General features: G+C 40.1%; 1 protein-coding gene across 13 annotated transcripts in view; it reads left to right on the top strand.

The window, feature by feature from the left end:
• The window catches only part of osbpl8 (oxysterol binding protein-like 8), a 100,239-nt gene that overhangs the window by 51,684 nt on the left and 28,632 nt on the right, over window positions 1–19,923 (top strand). For 5 of the 13 annotated variants that reach the window (XM_063460307.1, XM_063460308.1, XM_063460315.1 and 2 more), the window contains 2 exons: window positions 4,345–4,381; window positions 5,555–5,755. In XM_063460307.1, coding sequence (XP_063316377.1) covers window positions 4,345–4,381; window positions 5,555–5,755 — 238 coding nt within the window. Of the gene's footprint in view, window positions 1–1,999; window positions 2,127–2,192; window positions 2,248–2,289; window positions 2,341–4,344; window positions 4,382–5,554; window positions 5,756–15,407; window positions 15,635–19,923 lie in introns of those variants that run through there. The other 8 variants (XM_063460314.1, XM_063460316.1, XM_063460317.1 and 5 more) reach the window with 5 other exon arrangements.

The raw sequence follows: 19,923 nt of genomic DNA on the forward strand, positions 1-19,923 counted from the left end.
ATAGTGTAATATTAATTATCATGATTGTGAGAATATTATTTGACAGAGGATTCTCTGTAAAATAATTGCAGTGCACTGCAATATACAGAGAAATGCTAAAAATCCTGCTGGCTTTAAAACTGTGAGTTTTCAGAATGGGCTCGTGTGGTGAAATCCCCTCGATCCTTTATCTCTCTGAACTCGAGTCAGTGCTCCTCCATCTCTACCTCACTTTGTTTTTCATGTAGAAACCCCCAAAAGATGAACATGTTAGATTATTCATGACACTAAGGTCTTAATGCTCAATTCTGATTTTTTGATCAAATCAGATTTTTTTATTTGTTCACACTACAAATAAAATGTGACTGCAAACGCGCTCTAGTTTGAACCCTCAAAGCGTCCCGCATGCGCAAAAGAAGACATCTCACACACAACGCACTCTGTTTAGACCCAGACCAAACAGTATTGTTTGACTGATGGCCCTTAATATAAAGACTTGTTCCGGACTTTACGTTTCCCAATTTTGCTTTAAGTTATAAAGTTATTTTGTTATTTACATTTGGCCTAATAATGATCCTTATTGCTGTTTTAGAGAGGAGCGGTGCTTCAAAGGATAGCTGCAGATTTCTGTCAGAATCTGCAGATTATACAGTACAAATAAAATGTTCACGTTTCTCCAACGTTGTCTTCCCAACAGTTTCACTGGATGGCCAGGAAGCGTTCACGATGTCTTCTCCGGCGCTGATAATTGGCGTCTGTCTTGTGTCAGTGACGTAAAAGATGGATTTAATGCGACTTGACCATTCAAACAGCAGTCGCTTTCTAAAACATCGGATATGTATCGGATTCAGTACCACATACGAAAGTGACCCAGGTCGGATTTGAACATATCGGATTTGTGCCATTCACACTGCCATACCATGATCGGATATGGGTCGCATAGAGTCAGAAAAGTCGGATTTGATGCGCTTTCGCCTGCAGTGTGAACGTAGCCTAAAAGTTCAGCTGTGAGGATGTGGGTTGTACACTGTTGATTCTCATTCTGCACGCAAATGTTTGTGCTGGGAAAACAGCAGACTGTACAAATCTCACAGACAATTTGACAACAGACATTATTTTTGATGATTTATAGAATATTAAAACCTGGTCACAAAAAGTTCGAGTTTGAATGATTCATACTTTAAGTCAGTTGTTAGTTTAGTGCATGTAAACTTCCCACCACCAGCCATCCTTTTTTTGATGATCAATTTATAGTGACAAAAGCTTTTCAAATGCTAATGTGGTCTTGCCACTTGCTGTGGTCCAGCAAGTGCGCTTTTATTAAACTGTATTGTTAAAACTCTTTCTCGGGCTGCCTGTCGCAGTTTCTGTTTTCTATTAGTGGCACTTGGAGATTGTTGCTGGCCCTTCACTTTGTGTCTCTGTCAGCCTCTTCACCACCACCCACACTCTCATCTGCATAATTAATCAGCACTAATCACCAGGTGAGGTTGTTATAAACCGCGTTCACCCCGGGTTCACAAAGGCTGTCAGTCACGGAAGCTGCTGACAGTTGCTGTGAGTTCTTCTGTTATTGAACAGAGAGTTTGAGGAAAGGTGGTTTATTTTGGGATCAGACTGTGTGCTGTATTTAGGGAAAACTACCAGCCTTCCAGGAACAAACTCCTCTGACCTCTTTGCCCCAATGACTGAGGGTCATCTGTTTGCAACTTGGAGGGAGTGGCCTCAGTGTAATGGTAAGACAGCACGCTGAGCCAAGATTAAATTAGGAAACCACTCTGTTGGTGCCTCTTCACAAAGCCTCATTAATAGATCTCTGACGTTCAGTGACAGTTTGCTAATCCCTTATTGTTGTGAGCAGCTCTTAGTATCGTCTGCCCTCTCAGCCAGTAGGTCTCTGGGTTCTAACCAATCAGAACTTGGTGATTTGATTTCATCTGTAGGATTATCTGAGCAATAACCAATCAGTGGCACTGTTTTCCCCGTCTTCCTTCTCACTGAGCTGCCCGTGGTTGTTTTGTCTGACTGGAGATTATATAGGATCCTGCTTCACTCCGGCGGTGACCATGACACCAGATCTATTCACTACAGCTGCCTGGACTAATATGATGGGTTTCTGTAAACCTGAGCCAGACGGTATCTTGGAGGTAGTGAAATTAAGAATCTTCTGCAGTCGTGTTGATATTTGCTGTGTCTGCGTTATGACTGAACAGAAGCAGCGCCCTTACTGTTGCAGAGGTGTTACTTTTAAGATAAAGAGAGGTGATGGTGAGCAAACCTAATCAGAGCTTGTTTGTTGTTTTTGGTCAGCTGTTAAATGCTTCCACTCTCCGCTGTGCACAGGTGGAGGGAGTCATGTGGGTGAGTGTCTGTTGTTTGTGGTCAGAGCTGCTTACCAATTACACTGTAATGTTTATTGCTCTGCGGATAGGACTTAATAAGAAATATAAACAGATGGTTGAAATATTTAAGTTGATTGTAATGATTAACTTCCTGTTTATGAGACATTACATTAATAACTACCTGCAAAGTAAATGGTGTACTGTACTGAAAATATAAAACACTTTAGTAACAAAGTGGTTGTGCTGTTACATTGATATTTATTGTACCCAGAGGATGCATCCATAAAACATTAATATTTTTCTCCTGTGCTATTCTGAGGCTGATGCTGCAGGGATGACATGTCATGCAACCAGTGAATAATCCTGAAAGTTTCATTTAGCCAAAGTTCTTTTAAAAGTGATTCTTGTCACTTGGCAGGAACCTTTAAAATTACTCCAGCACTTATTTAGGCGTTCCTGCTTAATTAAATAATTTGTGGCTTTTAATGATTTCTTTGAAGAATTGGGTGCACAAGTTTGAATTAATTTTGGAGTTTTTCTAATCCTCACAGGGTGAAAAGTATACATACAGGCTCAAATATACACATAAACTCATCTAAATCCTTTAATAAGTGGTGCTGAAGGTTCTTCAATGTCTTTTAAAGATGTATGGTGTTAAATCAATCATTCAACCCTGGAAAAAAAGCAACTCAAAGCTCAAATTACCATAACATTTATGCTCATGATAAGTGTATGTAAATATCTGATCACAGCTCTATACTTCTACTATGCATGTGCAATGTTTGCTAACATCATAGCTTCTTTGGCTGTTGTTTGGCTCTTTGGGGAGCTTAGACATGACAGTTGTCTCCTATAGATTTCTACTCAGGAGACAAGTCAGGTCTCCTCCTTATATGATGTGTGGTTTAGTCATATAGCTAGCTAACTAGCATATCCTAGCAATGACAGAAGCTGCTAACTATAATCTGTAAGCATAAGCTAGTGCATAATATTTCTAAGCACAGGTTAGCATGAGGACATTATCACATTGCACAAAGCAGCGTGTGATTTATTAATCCACAATAAAAATCATGTTTTTTTTTTAAATTTTACATTTGATTGTTAAATTTTAAAAATGAATGTGCACTCACTCAGTTTGCTGAAGATTTCTAAACTCACCTTGTAAAACCAGTTTCATTCATTATCAATCAAAATCAGTTCCCACTGTCATGTTGCCTTGAGGTATATAGTCAATATCAGATGTGACACTAACTAAAGCCCAGAAGGATGATCTATAAAACTGCGTGTCCTTTGAGTTTGACTAATTGGTAGACACGACCTCTGGGAAATTTTAAAGAGCTGCAACCGTTCAGTGACATTTTAAATGCAAAGCAGTTGTTAGTTGCAGTATGGGATCAACCACTGAGATGGCCCTTAATTATTATTTTGGCATTCTCCGGCAGCAGCTGTTGTAATTAATGGGCCACTGATTGGTAGTCATTTGGAATGTGACCATTTATTCTCCATCATGTTTGTGTGTGTGCACTGTAACTTTATCCATTGCTGTGTATCACCAAGTCTGCTGTCACTCCCTCCCACTGCCTCCATCACCCAACAGATTTATGTTAAGTTGTCATCCATCCACATTTTGGTTAAACTAATGTCTGTTTTTTTCTGTCTCTTGTCTCCTCTGTTTTTTTGTTTTGTTTTGTTTGTGTGTGTGTGTGTGTGTGTGTGTGTGTATGTTTGTCTGTTGTCGTCCTGTGCGGCTGCGGCTTCACCTGCTGCTGCTGTTGCTGCTGATGCTGCTGCTGATGCTGATGCTGCCCAATATACACCAACCCCACTGCACGCAAACCCACCACTGCCAACATCTGGTGAACAACACATGGCGGACACCCCTCTTCCCTTCGTCCCCTTTAATCTCTATCCAAAATCCTCTGACACATTTTCCAATCCCTCTCATTTTCTGTTTTTCCCTCTGTTTCTATCTGCTATCACTGTCTTGCCCTTCCCCCTCATCTCCACCCTTTCCCCCCGCTAGCAACACGCAGAGTTGAGAGAGCAGCATGCCACCTCCGGTAAGCCTGTGACCTTTCAGAGGAAGGGCTAAGGCCAGTGTACCCAGTCAGAACAATGGCCAGGACTGATATTTAGGCTGAAATTGATCAGAAAAGAATGCATGTCCTGTTGCTTTTCCCAAGTATTGAGTATTTAAAGTCAGTTTTAGTGGTTAGTTAATTATGTATTTTGGGAAAGTGTGTCACTGTCCACTTCTTATATGGCGTCACAACAAAGTGTATCTGCATTTGGAAAAGCAAACAAAGTGCATTCTTTTACACAGAGTGTAAAGATGAACTTTTTATATATAGTATATGATCTGATATTAGGAACGCTCACCCTTTACTTCAGATGTTAAAGCAAAACTTTCCACTAGACGATGTGATTGTCTTGCTCTTTCCTTTGTCTAATATGTAAATTCCACTTTCAAATATAGCAGAGAGCCATATGGACTGGTTCACATATAGTGCATTTCTACTCTTCTTGAGAACTCGAAGAACTTTATACAAAATGCCCCATAAAGCACTTCTGTCTACACCCAGGTGCTTCCTACTCTGATGAATGAATTGTAGAGCCATTAGGTGTTTAATATCTTGCCCAAGACTGGCAACTGGAAACATTTTAACTAAAGCCACAATAACTAGTGCTGTTGCAAGATGGTGTGTGTAAAAATAAATGAATAAACACATTATTTAAATAGAGATGGGATAACAAGAGACATTTAGCTGCTGACCGCAGTAAGACCAGAGCAGTTGTTGTTTTTTATGTTACAAATATTTTTAGAACCATAAATGGTAGTAGTGTTTTCATACTTATGCATGAGTGCTGTGTTGTGTTTTTTAATGCAATGTGATTGGTCACACTTCATCCAAGACGGGCTCCCATTGCTAAGCAATAACATGCCTGCCTGCTTCATTAGTGCTCAGTAGACAAGGTGGAGTAATAGGGGAGTAGGCTCACATCTTCAGGTTATCAGCTCTCATAAAAACCGTCATGATGATAATGTTGAAAACAAATATTATGTAAGTTATCAAAATAGGTTATGAAACAGAAGGCTGCAGCTATCAGATGCTCCACAAGAGGGCTGTGTGTGGATGTGCTCTGATTTCAAGAAAGGTGGCAACATGTCAGATTTTTCTTCTGATGTCTTCCCTTTTCATCTCTCACTTCTTCTTCCTTCTCCTTTTATGTAGCTGCCATAGTGTGCGGTGATGACACCGTCCTTCTGACACAGACCCCAAGCAGGATGAGCCAGCGCCAGGTGAAGGAGCGGGACAAGGAGAGGGAGAGGGAGAAGGAAAAGGAAAAGGAGAAGGAAGTAGGCCTCCAAACACCCAACAGGGAGCAGCTTGCCAGCCCCTCTACCCTCAGCCCAGGAGTCAGCTACAGTCACGGTAAGATCTGCATTCACTTTCCAAAACACTGTGGTTTGTTATTATTGTCATTAGTTTGCACTTTGCTCTTGTTTGAGAGCTGAGTGCACAGTGAGCGAGAGGAAACGAGAGAGAGAGAGGGTTATGGCATGCAGCTGAAATGAATTCATGTCCATCATGGTTATTATAGACCAGCGCGTTAGCGTGTCTCCATTAATGTACGTTATGTCATCATAGTAGTAACGCATTCTCCCATTTAAAAAAAAGTGCTTTATGACGTGCTCTCAGATCACATTCACACTAAAACAAATAGTCAGGATATTTCAGTTGATTTAAATGTTGTAAAAGTGCAGAAACGTGTACTTTTCAAACCCTAACCCCTTCCTGCTGCTCGCTGTTTAAGCAAACGTTTGACCTCCTCCTTATTTTTTGGCTGTTATGGTAATGACTGGATAAAGTAAATTACTAACACCACCCCCACTCCACACCCCCTCACATCACTACATGTCCTCAATCATAATAAAAGCAACCTGTGCTGCCTATTTGAACAAGTCATGATTTTTTTTTTCCCATTCAGCCTCTCAGAGTCATTATGCAGCACTTTCCTGATTATTGCTGTCGTACTTAATGCTAGTGCAGTAAATATCTGTCCTACTCTTACAGTCCAGTTGGTACATTTTCTGTATAATACTGAATTTAAACTCTGAGCAGATTGTTGATGTATTGCTACATGTACTTTCTAAGAAGATGTATTATGCCAAGAAATTTGATAATGACTGGCAGACAGTTAATCCTGCACAAACATGTTCAGCTTTGTGCTTCTAAATGTTTTTTTTTAAATATAAATTTGTTTTTCAGCCATCACAGGAATCCACAGTAACTTTACATCAGTTTCTAAAATCAGTGCTTCCTCCAGTCTTTGTGGGAATCTCTGTAATGAAATTCTGTCTTAGATCTACTGTAGCCTGTAGCAGTGGTTCTCAAACTTTTCACAATGGGTACCACCTCATAAAATATATGGCTCTTGAAGTACCACCCTTATGACCGACATTAAAGTACAGTAGTGTAGGCCTATTTAACACTACATACAGTTTACATGAGGCACTTTTATTTCTTATATGAATGTTATTTATTTTAACTGTCATAAACAGGATGTGACGAGTGATAATAATAACAACTGCTCTGCATTAAAACATTCACAGCAGGTGGAATCTTTAACTGATTACATATGAACAAACTACTCTGTGTTTAATAAGGTTTTTGTGTTTTTAACATGTTTTAATGTTTTGTATCTTCTCTCTGTTTTTATTACCACTGTTCATTTTAAAGCTCAGTTTTTAAACCCTTACGATGTCACTCCAGCCCAGCCCATGCAGCAGTATATGAATGACTAACCTCGTATTGTGGATGGATTATCTCAGTTGTTCTCCTGACTGAACCCTCACGTTAACTTTTATCGAGTGCAAAAAAGTTAGCGTTCATCCTGCAGCTTCACTGTTTATGTTATGCTAACATAGCTGTGTAGCTAGCGATCATGTAGCACATCATTATATACCAGCTAGCCCAACTTCAGTAACCCTACAAAAGTCACAACTGTTTAGTTTTCTGTCTTCATTTATGTTGGAAGTGATAGCAGAGCTGTACGTTTTAATTTTTCAGAAATCCCTCAGTCAGAACATGGTATATTATTTAATCTTAAAAACATATTTGGAGACTTTCCGTGGTCTCCAAGGGGGAGAACAGCCTGTGGTCCATCATAACAAATGCTGAACTGAACGCTCACCTGGAAAAAAGAAGCAAGCGAACTTACTAACTCGAAACTAACTAAAGACTGACTCAAACAGAAGATTCTTTACCCTCAATAAACACATTAAGCAACGGTTCTGAGAGAAACACAACTGAAATATATGAATTCAAAGGTGTGCATTATATAAACTGAAACTATACCAATCAAGTCATTTTCATTTGAATAGATTTCGTCAAATGTTACATCCGCTGCCAATTTAAAAACAGCAGTTATCTTAGTGTGCCTGTCTTTGGATTGTGGGAGGAAGCCAGAGTACCTGGAGGACACCCACGCAGGCACAGGGAGAAAGTGCACACAGAAACCAGTTTGGTGACAGTGCAAACCACTGCGTCACTGTACCACCCTAATAAATACATTTTCAAGTCTGGTGTATGTGTTAAAGTATATTATCATTTTCTTACATGTGTTTTTACTGCAGGAAAGAACCAATAAGAGAAGTTTAATTCCAAAAATAAGAGATCCATCACAGGAAAGATGGTAACTCCTACTAACTAACCAGTATATTGAGCAGGTTTATAGTCATGTCTGTTCATAGTAGACCTTTTCAATTGTGTGTCTTTGGTTAAAGTTATTCAGATTTGTTTGGAAATACATGTTTATAATTGGAAAAATCAGCTTTCTGTTTCCTTTAAATGAAAAGTTATACTAATCACACGCATTCCTCTCTCTCCAGTATTTTTAGAAATCGTGTCTATAAGTGATAAAATATGCTCTTCAGTACAACCAGGACTTTTGTGCTCCTGACATGACATATTGCCTGTGGTAATATTAGCAAACTAGCAAACATTGTGTCGCGGTTTTGACTGTGCGGTGGCGCTCGTGATTGCCGTCTGATGCGCCTGTTTAACAGATGGAGCAAAGAATTTCTTTGAAAGTCAACCAGCAAGTCAAAGAGAGGAGGTTTGTTTCTGGGCAGCATCACATGGCATGAAATGATAAGATTTCTCTCATATGATTCCTAAGATTTTACCATTTTCTTCACTAACCAGCTCTGTGTAATGAGGCTGAATGCAGAACTGAGCTCCTCTGCAGCAGTTGCTCTGATAAAGCACATGAATATTAATTGTTTGTTGAATATCCAGAATGGCTGTCCCAGACGGGAGCATTAAAATATCACCGGCTCAATGTGTTCGCTACACAGCATGCTTGAGAAATACTATATACTTCATATACTATAGACCAGGGGTCGGCAACCCTGGACACGCGTGCCACAGCTGGCACGTGAAGGGTTAACTGATGGCACGACCATAGCTGGACTGGCCGATGGTTTTTATGGGCCGATGTTTTTTTTCTTTCTTGTTGTTTGTTTTTTGTAACGGTATAAACAATCAAAGGTGGTGGTTTGGACAGATGATGGCCGACGTGTAAAAATAACTCAGTTGTTTGATGGTGACTATGGCGGAGCTTCCACAGAGGCCATCAGGTGGATGAGGGAAAGGGGAGGCAGGAGGAGCAGAGACCTGAGGCGGCCGCCGGTCCGAGTGTCAGGTGAACTGAACTTCAGGTAAGAAGTTATGACCTGCAGTCTATCTGGGTCAGATATAAACCAAGTTTAGGTGGAGTTTATTTTCGTGGTGCTGACTTTTTACAGTCAGTTACAATAACTCGTACTGCGTGCTAGCTAGCATGACGGAGTCTAAGGAGCTTGGAAAGAAAAGCGTCTGGACTTCTTTAAGTTGCTTGAAGACGTTTCACCTCTCATCCGAGAAGCTTCTTCAGTTCTAAGGTCAATGACAATGTGGGGCCAGGTTTCACAATGGGCACACCCGAAACCCTGGCTGATTAGGTCCCACACCCGCTTTCACACCTTGGCTCATGTGAATAGAGGATCACCAGGGGGTCCTTTGTCCCTCTTTGGGGGGATACTCCCACTGGGTTTAAATCTGGGACTCTCGGCCATTTGACCTTAGAACTGAAGAAGCTTCTCGGATGAGAGGTGAAACGTCTTCAAGCAACTTAAAGAAGTCCAGACGCTTTTCTTTCCAAGCTCCTTAGACTACGATGACCTGGATGACTGAGAACCTTCACAGACATATAGCATGACGGAGTTTCTATACAGCTGGGTGGGTGCTATGATGTTACTGATAGTGAACTTTATTTTATTCATAAGGTTAATTATTAGAGTTGCCAACCGTCCTGTAAAAAACGGGATCGTCCCGCATTCAGAGAAAATATTACGCGTTTCGCATTCAGCTGAGAAGGAACACAGTTTGTCCCGGACTTCAGCTACAATGAAAAAGACACAAAGCTGGATTTATTCTGTGTCTTTACGCTGCACAGCTGCTGCTTCTCCTCTCATTCTCTCCCCCTCTCTCGCCTGTTTCTACTTCAATCATGAAACTGATCAATGATCAGCTGATTGGCTTTTCTCTCTTGTTTGTTTATTGCCCACTTTGCGCCAGAAAGAGGAAACCAGCGGATGTTGCGCTAAACAACAGCAGCACGTTTAAGCTTGATCAGCTGTTGTTAGAATTTATTTAATATTAATTTCTAGTATCAGCTGATGTTTGCCGGAGCCACAACTGTAAAAGCTGCTGGTCATGATGTCAGTTTGGTTATCTGGTGAGAGGGAAACATGAAGATGAAACCAGGAGATGTCCTTACTGAATCATCAGAGCTGAACAGGTGATGGAGAAACAGGTTTACCTTTTAGGTGACATGGATGAGTTGAAGGGAAGTTATGAACTGTTTCTGAGAGACAAATAACACCAGGATCCTTTTCTATGTAGCTGACAGCTGGTAACTGTGCAGGGGCGGGTCTAGCAAAGTGTTGCCAGGGGGCAGGTAGGGCATTAATGGGGAAAGGGGGGCACAAAGAAAGACTTTTCTTTCTTATTCTCATTTAAAATGTTTTGCTTTTAATAAATAATTATCTGAATCTTACAACCAAAGTTTATATCTGATATAAAATGTATAGAAATCATACATATACCAACAAGACTGTACATCACTGTCACAACAGTGTTTCTTTTTATTCAAAGGCTTTATGGCTTTAATACCTGGGGGGCCGGTCTCTAGTCAAAATGCCCGGGCTGATTTTTTGTCCCAGTCCAGCCCTGGGCACGACACGCAGTGAATTAATCTGAGAAGGTGCATTAAATAATAAATGGCCGGGCCAGCTGTGCACATCACAGATTAGCTCACATAGACACATCAGTTGTGCCGCTTCTTAATGACAGTATCTTAGCTAACAACCCCAACTACCAGATTCAACTTGTAATTGGCTAAAAATCACTTCACCTACTGGTGAGAGGGACGTTGCTAGCTAGCAGTTTTTTCAAGCTATGTTGAAAGTTCCACATTCCAACACTTCAAATGCTTCAGGAGCTGTCCGCTCAGTGCAGCATCAGCACCACGGAAATACACGGATACATCCGTAGACTCGTGACAGAATTCACTATGCGTTTTCAGGACTTTTAGGTGTATGGACCAATGTTTTCATTCTGATCAAACCAGAAAGCTTTAATGAGCAGCTGGATTTGTCTCGCATTAACTGGCTGGACACATAGGACATCGAAATGCAGCTGATTGAACTGAAAACCTCGACTTTGTGGGGGTCAAAGTTTGCAGAACTACAGACGCAGCTGGAATCCACAGCTGTGGGTGTTCATGGAGCTGCATTTTCACCTGCTGGACATCACTACCTGACAAGTTTAACTGTCTTCAGAACATTGCAGAGGCCTTATTGACAGTATTTGGCTCTACATATCTGTGTGAGCAGATTTTCTCTCACATGAGTCCTCAGGTAGCCGTCTGAATGCTGGACACTCGGAGACCTGTGTCTCTGAGTGGGAGACCAGAGATCACATTAACATGTGTGTCTCTGTATTAACAGACAGGCCCAGTTTATTTTTCTTATCATTGTTGTGAGGAGACCATAAATAGCATTCAAATTTTCTGTTGTTTGCTGTTCTGGATAAAAAGTGTATTTTTTTTGTTTCCAAATAGCTGATAACTATTCGCTGATAGCTGCCAACATCTGCAAACAAATATAATTCTATAAAGTTGTTCTATATAGTGTGTAACTGTTCATATAGAGTGTTATTAAATTTATTGCTAATGCAATCATATGGCACACTGACTTCTGAGGAAATTTTAGATGGCACTCATCAGAAAGGTTGCCGACCCCTGCTATAGACTATAGGAAAAGTCTAAACACACACACACACTCTGACAGTTACAATCATTGTAGTTGCTGTTGAGCTCTAAATAGAGCTGCATACTGTACACTCTGAGCCTCTTAACTCTTATAATCCTGCTTCCTTTGTCTTCTTTTATTCTGGTGCATGTTATGTTGACACTTTAAGACATAGAAGCAATGGCCATTTAGCTATCAGGGTTTTGCTTCGTCTTAGTCTCTCCTTTTTTTCTCCAGCCAACTGCAGACCTTTTTTAGGAGATCCCAACTTCAAACCTGCTCATCCCGTTCCACTGGAGATTTGAGCTCTCTTTCTGGAAACCATCTCATTCAGGACTATTGATGGGCTCAGGGATGGAAGTTCCCATGCAGCAGAATAGGAACAAATCAAAGAGGGGGTTCTATAGCTTTGAGGAAATTGGTCTTACATCATTGCTCATGCCTTATTCTTGTATTACAGCGCCCTCTTGTGGACACCTTACTGTGATTAGAAAATTGCAAGAGTGTTATTTGATTTCCTTGTTCTCAGTATGTGTTCTTAGTATCAGAAATTCAGTTTGATTCCTCTTAAGATCACAGAAAGCATGAAGGACAAAGAAGGTGTAGGCTGATAGTTTTGATTTTGAGACTGTAAACTGTGACAGATCCTTTATTTTTATTGCTGTGAGTGAAAAATGTTCCAATGTGGGATTTTTATTTTTAAATGAAAAATATTTTCTGTCAAATCTTGCTTATAGCATACAAGAAAAACTGAATCTCTGTGTCAGTGTTTCCTACATTATTCTAGGGTGGAACTCACTTTCTTACCACAAGAGAGAGCAAGCGGTATGGAGAATCTAATGACTATGTTGTTATTGCAGAAACGCTCTCTGTGTCAGACTTATCAGCCTGTGTGTATCCAGTCAAGGATCGCTGAAGAGTGTGTTGCTGTGTGGATATAGACTCAACACATCAGCAGCCTTTTGGGATCGGTCCATTAAAATCTTTGTCAGATGTTCAATGAGGTACATGTTTTGTGTTTATGGTCTAGCTGAAATGTATTAGTATACATACTGGAGTAAAAAGTGCTTAGTCAGTCCTTGGCTAATATTTCTCATTTCCTGGTGTAAGCATACAGAATAAAATCAGTCAACTTACTTCACATTCTAGTCCTCACTGCTTCAGAGAAACAAGAGTCTGTAAGAGTATATACCCAATATGACCCTCAAGTCCTTGCAGTCCAGAATGGGTATCCATGGCAACAGATTTGACTTCAACGTCTAGCCGATGGTCTTGTGTCAAAGTGATGACAGTGTTTGCTTTGACGTGTTTTCTCTTGACCAGTGTTAACATAGATTCTGCCTGATATCCTTGGGTTAAAAGAGGCAGTTTTTTAATATTGGAGTTCACTAATGAATCCACCCCATACACGAGGGCACGACTGCTGCTGTGGTAAAGATATTTCTGGAAAAATATTCTGTAGGAGTTGTGAGAACATTCACATCTAAGGTGTGAAGATGGAATGTGATTTTGAATTGCTGTATTGGTGTGTCGCTGCTGCAGAGCAGGATTTCTGGAGGATAACAACTTGTGTTGAAACATAATCACATTTGTACCCCAGCTGTGATGTGCTGACTAACCCTCGTGATACATTTGCATACATAGTAATCATTTTAAAAGGCTAGAGCTTAAAGCTCCATGTTTACATGTTCATGATGGATGAAATCCCTCTTATCCTCCTCATAGCAGATTCTGACCTCATTAGCAACCATTTGATTGTTATTATAAAGAAATGTGCACAAAAGCACCTCCTTGCGTACTCCTGGAAGTTTCAGCGTTTCAGTGTGGCCTCTAGTTTTTAGTTGAAGCCCCCTCTGTTCTCGAAAGCTTATGTGCTTGATCTCCTGATGTGATGCACCACTTTCAGATCTCTGGTATGGAGCTTGAGGCTTGATTTTCATCACTGGTGAAGATCCTGAAAACAAAAATTGGGTCATTTTGACACTGAAGTTTATTTCCTTACTAAAACTGTAAATATGCAGCACTGAAAGCAGTGCATGCATATCCACATTCTCAGAAAGCAGAGAATGTCTTAGATTAAATTGGTCCTCATACGTTGCTTAGATGCTACAACCTAGTCAATAATCTTCTTCTACATCTTCTTTGCTGTCTTCTGCTCCTCCTCCTCATTGCTTTTGTCAACCTCTCATCATTGAAGTTAATTAAGTGTATTGTATTGTAATTGATCACGCAGTTCTGCATTTCTGTCCTGCCTGGGACAGGTGCTGGACACACTGGAGGGATTATACCTGGGAACATAGTGGTGTCCCCATGGAGGTGTTGGAGCAGGTGGCTGGGGAGATCAGTGCTTAAACTGCTATCCCCACAATTAGTAGTAGATGCATGAATTGATCCAAATATATGCGTGACCATGTAGTGTATTTACATTTCTACACAAAGGGAATCCAATTTGAAAGCAAAATTGACTTTTTGGAAATCGAATTACTGCTAGAACGGTTGGAGGTAACCAGATTACTGCAGCATCTGCAGAAAAAGTGACTAGATGTTTGATTTATCACCTAGAGTATGTATTTCGTATCACTGATTGGATAGTTTCAGCTCATATTGAAACTGGGATTTTCCCATAAACTATTATGTGTGCTCTCTAAATATTAATTCTAAAATTTTGAATTTTCAAAGGATGATTTTTGAGTTTATAGATTGCAATGTACTGTAATAATCTTTCAGTTCAGTTCAATTTTATTTACACAGCACCAAATCACAACAACAATCGCCTTAAGACGCTTTATATTGTAAGGTAGACCCTACAATAATACAAACAGAGAAAAACCCAGCACCAAACCAAGCACTTTGGTGACAGTGGGAAGGAAAAACTCCCTTTTAACAGGAAGAAACCTCCAGCAGAACCAGGCTCAGGGAGGGGCGGGGCCATCTGCTGCGACTGGTGAGAAAAGAAAGTCAGAATAAAAGACATGCTGTGGAAGAGAGCCAGAGATTAATAACAAGTATGATTCAGTGCAGAGAGGTCTATTAGCACATAGTGAGTGAGAAAGGTGACTGAAGAAGAAATACTCAATGCATCATGGGAATCCCTCAGCAGCCTACACCTATTGCAGCATAACTAAGGGAGGATTCAGGGTCACCTCAACAATCTTGTTGATCGAAGAAAGATGGACAAAAAAAATACAACCATACCTGCAAGTTTTAATTTTGCGTTAATTCAGATTGCTTTCATGATTTTGTGTGCTATTTGGATTATTTAGTTTAATTAGTGAGAGACAGAGCATAATAACAGGCTCACAAACTCAGTGTGTTCCCTAAAGAAATAAACTCATCACTAAAGGAAACTTCATCAGTCACATTTGAAGCCACTTTCACTTGCTCCTCTTGCCAGACTGCTACTGGGAAGGTTTGAAAGAGATGCATGTGTGAATCATACGAGGGGGTGGATAATGAAGAGGATAAGACGGTGAGAGAATTTGATAAAGATTTGATAAAGAAATGAAGAGGAATTGTAGAAGAAGGAAAAAAGAGGAAAGGAAGGAAGTTAAGCTACAGTGCCAGAGCAGGTGGGGTCAGTGCGGATTTAAGCTCAGCCGCAGGGATTATGGCGTCAGACAGGGTTAACAGCATGGAGGGGGCTGGTCTTATATGAACCCCCAGCCACTGCCAATCCAGTGTCCCTTCTTCCGCCTACGCTCTCATCCAATGAGTGCCTGACCCTGAAAGGCCAGAGCACTGAACGGGTTTGACCAAGGTTTGTCTGTAGAGAGCTGGAGGACATGAAGACATGATGGAGAATATGTGTGCTTGCAGTCTGAGCTCTGCTCGGACAGCTGAAGGCTTGTCTGGACTGACATGACTTGGGTGTAAAGCATGATTTGGGACCTTAAACTGCCGGCAGTACTTAACGTTGGAACATTTTCTTTTAAGATTTAACCTTAAGGAGTCCAAGGTATAGTATTAAGTAGTACAAGCTGAAGTAGTGCTTGGTGGAATTGGAGACAGTGAAGGCAGAAGAGTAACGTAGTTTGAAGCCGCTCACGTGACTTCCAGCGCTAGCCTGTTTAATGATTTGTGCTGTCCTGTGTGCTTTTGTGCTTATATACTCCATTAGTGCTGGGCGATATGGAAAAAATATTTATCACGATATGAATTATTTTATATCATGATAACGATATATATCACGATATACCACCTGACCTGTGGTCATCTAGAAAGTACGCAGTCTGTAAACAGCAAGTGCCGAGGGTGCAGTCTTTGTTTTGAGTTACCGTAAAGTATGTCGCAAATCCGGGTGCACGTATAGCAGCACCAGCTCGCAAACCACAAGATGGAGTTTCTTTGCAAAAAATATCATTTTTTTATACTTTATTTTCTCTTGCATAAAGTTAAGAGCATGTATAGTGAGAAGACAACACTAATATATTTGCCACAGGCTATTTAACCTTTTAAGACCTACCATAGAACCAAGTCCGCCAGAGCTTATCTTTATGTTTTTACATGCTGTAGTGCCACTTGTGGGAGCATTTAAAGTTTCCATACATCAATACAACCGTTATAGCCCAAATTTTAATAATATGTATGCATTAAGTCCATAGTAACTACATAAATTGCAAAAACTTGTAGTGCAATAAACTACAAAAAAATTGAAAATCGTTTTTGTTTTTTTTTACATATATTTCTAGTTAGAAAAATTTAAGAGGCTTATCCCTCAAAACTGTAAATACAAAAGTTTCCAACCACGAGAAATTTATTTTGAGTGTCTTCATAGTTTTATTTTTGAGATACACTAATTCTTATATACTACAGGAAAAATGAAAATAAATATTATAATGCATCAAAATAAACTATTTCCAACAGTGTAATTTGAGTTCTAAGCATCCCAGAAACGATACAGAAAAGCATAAAGTCAAACATGACTTTTAAAAACACCAACATAGGCTTATAAGGCCCTTTCGCGAAATGACGTCACTTCCGGTTTCGGGCAGATAATGGCGGACATGCGATAGTTCGCGCTGACGTATATGCCAATGTAGGAAGTGTTATGACCATCGGCAAAGTGTGTTTCTGGAATATTATGTTTTTGTTGCTGCAAGTGCTTCTTATGCAATTTTTGCAAAGCTATATGTGGAAGGAAACCGTGACCTAGGGCAAGCTAATGGCATTAGATGTAAGTACAACTCCTCCGGTTTCACATGCAAAAAAAATTATTGCGCTACCTTACGTGGTTCCAGTTCTACATTTAAAAATAGTTAGGCAAAACGGAGTGTGCCTGCTCCGACCGGTTGTAAAGGGTTAATTATATATTTTATGTAATAATTTATAAAATTTGGGTTAGAAACGATAGAAACGATAGAAGACAAATGGCACGATAGACACTTTTCTATCGTCCACACGATATATATCGTCATATCGCCCAGCACTATACTCCATGTAAAGTTGCTCTCACGAGGACAGAAGGGAGCTCACACCAACATAAAACCAGTTTTACTCATCAGAGTATGAATGTGGACTGAAACAAGAGTCTTGAGATATTTATGTTGTTTGATTTACTGTAGGAAGGAGGAGTACAGCAGAAGAATGATTTAACAAGCCTCAGTGCTCCACAGCTTATCTCAGGCTTACAGGGTCTAAGACTATAGATGTTTTACTGCATGTGACTCTTAAAGGTGTTTGAGTCTTACTATTCTATCAAAAAGTTTTTGTTCACTTTTGTGATTGACTACAAAACATGATAATAACTTCTGACTTTTATTTTTTTCAATAACTCAACAAACAGCTTTATTTATTGCAAACATAGTGAAGAATAACAGGGGAGTTAATGAACTTTGCTTTGTTTTGAACCGTGACACCCTGTAAAGCATCAACAGTGGTCAGATAGACTTAATGTAATAGCAAGTCTTCTCTGGACAAATAAGACTAAGAGTCTTAGTGGCTCTTTGAGGCCGTATTTAGCCATAGGAACATCTCGAGCTAACATGCTAACAGTGGTGTGCTATTGCTATTATCACAATGCAGAATATTCACCATCTTCAGCTTAAGTTCATGTGCAGCTAATAGAAAAAGTATTGATCAAATGTAAAGTTGTGCCTCAATGATGGCCTATCATAACGTGCTAAGTAATCATCAAAACATCCCAGAGCGTGACAAGAATATCTTTTCTGTCGTTTTTTAAGTAAATGTCACATACATGGTTGTATTGGTTGCACTGGATCCTTATCTCCAAATTAAAAGCAGCATTCAGTGGCTTTCAAGACGGTTTGTGTTCAGTTCTCCTGATGACGAAACAGAACAAGGACATCATACTGATTTTACGTTGTGGGCCACGTACAGTGTCATGAACACTTTGATCTTAATTCAATTCAGTGTCACTTGTATAGCGCTAAATCAAAAGCAGCTGTCATCTCAGTGCAAAAGTGTGAGTAGGCCTTACCAGTGAAACTCCTCTTTGTCAGTGTAACAAAGTTTAACTACACATTTAATCCGTTAGATATTTAAAGAAACAGAAGTGTAGTGTCAGGCTTTTGGCTTAAATTATAAGAAATAAATGTGTAAAATTACTGAAAAGCTTCTGTTAGCTAATAGCCCAGGCTGTCATGTGACTATAAAACAGAAACATCTTGTTAATTAAAGGTGGGGCTTTTGTTCTTTTCTTTTGAATGTATGAAGAGTCAGCCCTGGGTAGCCTGGATATAGCTGGGAAAATGACCCAGATGATGACTAAATTTAGAAAAAGACTGTCATGTGACTCAGAATGCCTTTGGAGTAACCAAAATGGACATTTCCTCCTCTGCAAGCACGTTAATGAGTTCTGGGATGTGAATTATACACACAGACCATCTAATTAGCTGTATTAATTAAAGCACGGTTGAGGCAGGCAGCGCTCACATTTATCAGCTGTAGATTGATTAGCTACGTTGGGGACAGATGTTTTGGAAGGGATTACACTCACAAGTACTTCACAAGTTATCTCGGCTGAAATGTCCATGGACAGCTGGCAGGCAAGGCTTTGCGAGATGCCAGCAGATTACTAGATTCCTTGCAAAGGTCTAGAATGAAAGAATGAATAGGACGGGTGAGATTAAAGGTGGCAGAAGACTGCAAGGAACAAGAGCTGATAATGTTCTTCAGTGTTGGGTTTCAAATCTAAGACACAGGCCAAATGTGTTCCTTCGCTCTTAGATAAATAAACGAGTTATTAGTGACTGTGTTTATATGAACCATACTGATGACACTTATCTTTCATTGGCCTTCAGCTTTGAACCTAAATGTTTATCCTTTAAAAAATCCTGAACACATTCACTGTGTGTATAAGAGAACTAAATCTAAAATAATCCACATGTATCAGCTTCTGTCTGACTTCAGACGAGACAAAAGGTCAGCTAGAATCATGGTGCTGAGGTACCATTTATAGGAAGTGCTCAGTGTGTCACAGATGTGTGCCAACAAAGCACTTTACAGTCAGTGTCACCTGCTTGGGCACAGACAGTGCACCTGATTTGAGCTCTATTTACTGTACCTGTGTCCAGGAGAAGCACATGTTTCAATGCGGCATTCAGTGGCCGCGCTGCAGCCTGGAGCCTTCTGTGCCTTTGAATACTAAAGCTTAACCCGGCAGTGCTGACAGACTTTCTTATTTCCCTGTGTAATGTGGGAATAAAAGGGTGGTCTGAGCAGTGGTGTGGCAACAAACTTCCTTCTGTCCTCAGAGCATCTGCTTTGTGTGCATGCATATATGTGTGTGTGTGTGTGTGTGTGTGTGTGTGTGTGTGTGTATATATTTGCAATCTGATGACTCGTTATAGCATAGCAGGTATGGTTTACAAGCTGTAGTTATTTGTGTTGTCAGACAGAATAGGGAATGAAAAAGGGACATTTCACTGCAAATTAATTTGGCCATTTAAACCAGCAGCCAGCGAGGAAGCTTTTCTGACTCAGTCATACTAAAAGAATCTAGACAACAAGGTGTACATCGACTGTACAGACATTCTCTTATTAACCCTGCCTGCTTACTACTGTGAATGCTTAGAGTAATTTGAAGTCATTAGCTCGATGTTGGACTGAATTATCACCGTTTCCATCTTCAGTCTAACACTGCCTCTTCCCTGATGGCTATGGAGAAGGGAATTGAATATTCTTTTACTAATCTTTGAAGACCAGCATAGCGGAGCACTCAAAGAATGGTTCAGAATGTGTCTCCATCAAAACAACCAAGAACTGACTGATTAAAACATCGCTGTT

This window comes from Pelmatolapia mariae, linkage group LG17 (assembly GCF_036321145.2).
Source record: "Pelmatolapia mariae isolate MD_Pm_ZW linkage group LG17, Pm_UMD_F_2, whole genome shotgun sequence".
In the NCBI taxonomy this organism is placed as follows: Eukaryota; Metazoa; Chordata; class Actinopteri; order Cichliformes; family Cichlidae; genus Pelmatolapia; species Pelmatolapia mariae.